General features: G+C 42.5%; 1 protein-coding gene across 1 annotated transcript; it reads right to left on the bottom strand.

The window, feature by feature from the left end:
* Nucleotides 1-3240: 3240 nt before the first annotated feature.
* LOC138869604 (uncharacterized) lies at nt 3241-4396 on the bottom strand. The gene is made up of 2 exons (XM_070147234.1): nt 3740-4396; nt 3241-3585 (listed from the first exon to the last, which is right to left on the bottom strand). The coding sequence occupies exons 1-2, from the start codon at nt 4394-4396 to the stop codon at nt 3241-3243; spliced, it is 1002 nt and encodes a 333-aa protein (XP_070003335.1).
* Between the last annotated feature and the right edge of the window lie 1408 nt (nt 4397-5804).

The raw sequence follows: 5804 nt of genomic DNA on the forward strand, positions 1-5804 counted from the left end.
GGAAAGCATAATTTTATGTGCAGTCGCAAATCGTTAAGGAAATTTGAAAGGTCAAACTTCAGAGATCATGCATTTCTGATCTCCTAGCTGTGCGACCGCACACAGAATTGTGTGACCGCAGAGTAATTGTACGGTCTGCACTTTTGTAACACTTAGCCAATTTTTCTCGCACAGTCCTTGCAATGCACTCTTATTCCTGCATAGACTTCAAAACTAGTTAGCACAAAACAAATCCTATCTAATATAAAGAAGAAAAACAAGAAAAATAAAAAGACACATGTGTTGCCTCCCAAGAAGCGCCTAATTTAACGTCGCGGCACGACGCAGATTACCAATCATTTGAAATGGAGAACCACCACAATGTGGCCATCATCAACCTTGCCAATATAGTCTTTAACCTGGTGCCCATTGACTCTAAACACCTCAGCGTTCTTATTTTTCAAATCTAGAGCACCAAAGGGGGTTACATTCACCACTTCAAATGGGCCAATCCATTTTGACTTCAACTTGCCCGGAAACATCTTTAATCGCGAATTATACAATAGCACAAGATCACCTACTTTAAACTCCTTGTTGTAGATGTACTTATCATGGAGATACTTCATCTTTTCCTTGTAAAGGGACGAGCCTGTGTAGGCATAATACCGAAATTTATCTAGCTCATTCAATTGTGACACCCTTAGGTTTGCTTCGACATCTCATTCAAGGTTTAACTTCTTCAAAGCCCACATGGACTTATGCTCAAGTTCCACCGAAAGATGGCATGCCTTCCCGAACACTAACCGGTATGGAGACATCCCTAGCGGTGTTTTGTAGCCCGTTCTATAATCCCAAAGAACATCATCAAGTTTTTTTGACCAATCCATCCAGTTGACTGTCTTTCACAAAATACTCTTGATCTCCCGATTCGAGACTTCAACTTGCCCACTTTCTTGAGGATGGTAGGGGGTCGATACTTTGTGAGTGACACCATACTTTGTGAGTAAGGTATCAAAAACCTTGTTGCAAAAATGCGAACCCCCATCACTAATAATGGCCCTTGGTGTACCAAACCTCGTAAAGATGCTTTTCCTCAAGAATGCCACCAAACTCCTTTGAGGTCCCATTGACCCTTTAGCATTCATTACAATGCTTGACAAGCTCACTAGCATCCTTGTAGATCATAGGCCAATAGAATCCACAACTCAAAACTTTTGCTGCCATTCTTGCTCCACCATATGGTGAAGAGTGGCAAGCCTCAAGCATACCCACTTGTTCCTCCTCCGGGACACATCATCAAATCACACTACCGGTACAAATCCGAAAGAGGTACAACTCATCCCAATAATAGTCAAGGAAATCCGGTTTGAGTTTCTTCCTTTGGTTTGAAGAGAACTCATTCGCTACAATGCCACTCACAAGATAGTTTGCTAAGTTAGCGAACCATGGCATCTAGGTCATTGAAATGGCTAGGAGTTGTTCGTCGGAAAATGAATCATTGATCTCAAGGCCATCATGTGGCCTCCCCTCCTCCTCCAATCGGAACAAGTGGTCAGCCACTTGATTTTCACTACCCTTGCGGTCTTGAATCTCTAGATCAAACTCTTGCAATATAAGTACCCACCGCATCAACCTTGCCTTAGAATCTTTCTTGTTCATCAAATACCGAAGCGCCGCATGGTCGGTGTGAACAATTACCTTTGTACCCATCAAGTATGGGCGAAACTTCTCCATAGCAAAGACAATAACAAGTAGCTCCTTTTCGGTCATTGTGTAGTTGAGTTGGGCATCATTCATGATCCTGCTTGCATACTAGACCGGATGGAAGTTTTGTTGATACGTTGCCCTAACACAGCTCTAACCGCTACATCACTAGCATCACACATGAGCTTAAAAGGCAAGATCCAATCTGTTGCAGTAATAATAGGAGTAGTAGTCAACTTGAACTTAAGCAACTTGAATGCCTTCATGCAATCCTCATTGAAATGGAACTTGGCATCCTTCTCCAAAAGTTTACACAAAGCGTTCATCACCTTGGAAAGGTCCTTGATGAATTAGCGATAAAACCCTGCATGACCCAAGAAGCTCCTCACTCCCTTCACTGATGTATGGGGAGGGAGTTTGGAGATCAGCTCAATTTTGGCCTTGTCGACCTCAATACCATGCTTTGAAATTTTATGGTCGATGGCAATGCCTTCCTCAACCATGAAGTGACACTTCTCCTAATTCAACATCAAATTTGTCTACTCACATCTAGCCAAGACCCTATCCAAATTGTTCAAGCAATCATTAAAAGAGTTTCCAACCATGGAGAAATCATCCATGAAGACCTCAAGAATATCCTCCACCATGTCGGTAAAAATGGCCATCATACACTATTGAAAAGTTGTCGGTGCATTACACAAACTAAATGGCATACGTGAGAATGCAAAAGTACCATAAGGACAAGCGAAGGTAGTCTTTTCTTGATCCTCCAGAGAAATGAGAATTTTATTGTAGCCGGAATACCCATCAAGGAAACAATAGAAAGCACATCCGGCCAACCTATCAAGCATTTGATCAAGGAAGGGAAGTGGGAAATGATCTTTTCTTGTAACTTTGTTGAGCTTGCGATACTCCATACACACCCTCCAACCGGTCACCGTTCTTGTAGGAATCAACTCATTTTTGTCATTGGTAACCACAGTCATGCCCCCTTTCTTTGGGACATATTGCACCGGAAAAGTCCATGAATTATCGGAAATGGGGTACATAACCCCGGCATCCAACCACTTTATGATCTGCTTCTTTTCCACCTCTTGCATTCCTTCATTTAGCCTCCTTTGATGCTCAACAGAGGGTTTGGCACCCTCTTCTAAAATAATCTTTTGCATGAAAAAATCGGGGCTTATGCCCTGGATATCTGCCAATGTCCATCTGATTACTCTTTTCCTCCTTTGTAGCACCTCCAATGTGGACTCTACATGCATGTTAGTCAAATAAGAAGAAAGAATAACCGGTAAAGTAGAAGAAGGGCCACAGAATTCATACCTGAGATGTGGAAGCAATGGCCTTAACTCCAAAGTGGGAGGCTCCTCGATTGAGGGCTTTGTTGGAGGAGTCTTCCGATTTTCAAGATCCAAAGATAGCTTGCGGGGTTCATAAGTATACGATCTCATTCTTTGCAATGCATTCACACACTCCACATAGACTTTTTTCTCCGTATCATCGTCAAGGTTGAGCAAAACGGCTTCCAAATTATCCTCAACATTCATTGTGGCACTAACCATCAATAATCACATCCGTCACCAAATTTACGAACGAACAAACTTTATTGCTATTTAGTTGCTTCATAGATTTGCATACATGGAAGACCACCTTTTTATCACCCACCCGGAAGGTGAGCTCACCGGCTTTCACATCAACAAGAGCCATTCCCGTAGCAAGGAAAGGTCTACACAAAATAATCGGCACCACATAGTATGCTACACAATCAAGAATCACAAAGTCCGCTGGGAGGATGAACTTGTCAACACGAACCAACACATCATCAATAATACCAGTGGCCTCTTCATAGGACGATCCGCCATTTGCAACCTCATGGACTGGACCTTGGTTGCCCAATCCCTAAATTTTTGAACACCGAGTAGGGTATCAAGTTGATACTTTCCCCAAGATCACATAAAGCTTTGGCAAAATCAGCGCTCCCAATAGTGCACGGGATTGTGAAAGCACCCGGATTTTCCAATTTCGGAGCCATTGAGTGCACAATAGCACTCACTTGATGTGTCATCTTGATCGTTTCACAATTCATCGATCTCTTCTTGGTGACCAAGTCTTTCATGAACTTTGCATAACCTGGCATTTGCTGTAAAGCCTCAACCAATGGTACATGGATAGACAAACTTTTCATCATATCAATATACTTTTTAAATTGGTTCTCATTATTTTGCTTTGCAAGCCTTTGAGGGTATGGAAGAGGAGGCCTTAGCATTGGCACCTTAGCCTTTGGCACTACCGATTTCGGCATGTCAATCACGTGTTCCCTAGATGGGTTCACGTATTCTTGCGTCTCCTCCACACTTTCATCAATATCAATTCTCACTTCTTCATTAGCTTGAACCACATTACTTGGGATTTCATCTTCTTGAACCACAACATCTTCATCCACAATCATTCTTTGATTTGAGGTGGTTGCATCTCCACCTTTTCCACTTCTAGTAGTCATGGTCAGAGCATGTCCCGTATTATTCCCACCCTTTGGGTTCACCACCATATCACTAGGTAGTGCCCTCTTAGGACGAGTGTTCAAATCTTGTGAGATTTGACCTAATTGAACATCTAAATTGCGAATCGAAGTGTTGTGAGAGGCTAGTTGAGCATCGGAGTCGGCATTTTTCTCCATCGTCTGTTTAAACATATTCTCAATTCTACCCATCTCATTATTAGAAGATCTCGGACCTTGAGAAGGATAGGGAGGTAGATTGCTCGATTGTTGGAAAATCAAGGGCCTTTGAAAACTCGACCCCCTGTTGTTGTTATTGTTGTTGTTGTTCCACCCTCATTGGTTATTACCTCCCCAATTGCTTTGATTGTTGCCACCCTAATTGCCTTGATGATTACCTCCCAAATTTCCTTGATTACCTTGATTATTCCAATTGTTTTGATTATTGTTACCACCACTCCAATTGCCTTGGTGGCCTTGGTTGTTCCAATTTCCTTGCGACCGCCATTGTTGTTGATTTTGTCCTTGAGCATTGTTTCTTTGGCCTTGATAATTGTTGACATATTGAACTTCTTCTTCTTTCTCATTGAACGAATTATCTTGATCATAATCACTATCATCTTGCATGAATTGTTCCGGATGGCTTTGCATTTGTTGACCTTGTTGTCGTCTCTTGTTCACTATCATATTCACACCTTCCATTGCATTCACTTGTTTCGGCCCTTGAACTTGTTAAAGCTGAGCTTTGGCCAATTGGTTCATTATGGTTATCAAACCGACAATTGCTTTTCCATGATCATGTAGTTACTTGTGTAGGTGAATGACATTAGGGTCACCTTGCGGAACATTGGCTCTTCTTTGCCATGCCGATGAGGTATCTACCATCTTATCAAGAATTTCTCAAGCTTCAGCATAAGGCGTGTTCAAGAAGTTCCCACCGGCGAGTTGATTTACCATACATTGATTTGTTGCATTGATCCCCCTATAGAAGGTTTGTTGGATCATGACCTCAGTCGTATCATTATTCGGGCACTCTTTAACCATGGTACGATATCTTTCCCATATCTCGTGCAATGGCTCATTAGGATCTTGCTTGAATGCAAGAATCTCATCCTGTAGTGTCTCCATATGCCCTAGAAAGAAGAATGGAATGATTGGGTAGTCTTTCTAACTAGTTCAATGCCTTTTCCCGTAGATAAAAGGGAAATAGCCTCAACCTCGGCGCGTCCTCGGAGACATTGATTTGTTTGCTCCTCCAACAAGCATCGACGAATCCTTTGAGATACTTGTAAGCATTTTTACTCGGAGCCCCGATGAAGAATCCCCGTTGCTCAAGTAGTGTAAGAATCACATTGGTGATTTGAAAGTTGCCCTCCCTAATACGGGGCGAGACTATAGCACTTGCATAACCCTCGTTTGGTAACTGTCGGTGTGTTGCTGCTCTTGGTGGAGGTGGGGGAGGGATGGGAACATTATCTTGAGGGTGGAGGCCTCGTCTATTTGCTTGAGGTTCAAGAGAAACCTCCTCAACATGGTCATCATCCACATTCTCCCCCATTGGCAAATTCCCGATGGGCTCATTGTTGAGAGACATTCTTGTACCTAAAAGCAATTCAAAAAC

This window comes from Nicotiana sylvestris, chromosome 5 (assembly GCF_000393655.2).
Source record: "Nicotiana sylvestris chromosome 5, ASM39365v2, whole genome shotgun sequence".
In the NCBI taxonomy this organism is placed as follows: Eukaryota; Viridiplantae; Streptophyta; class Magnoliopsida; order Solanales; family Solanaceae; genus Nicotiana; species Nicotiana sylvestris.

Excerpts from the sequence above, each read along its gene's own strand:
- LOC138869604 (XM_070147234.1), bottom strand. The coding sequence starts at position 4,396 with ATGGGTAGAATTGAGAATATGTTTAAACAGACGATGGAGAAAAATGCC. Across the intron at positions 3,586-3,739 it reads CGATCAAGATGACACATCAA|GGATTGGGCAACCAAGGTCC; the intron begins GTGAGTGCTATT and ends TCAAAAATTTAG.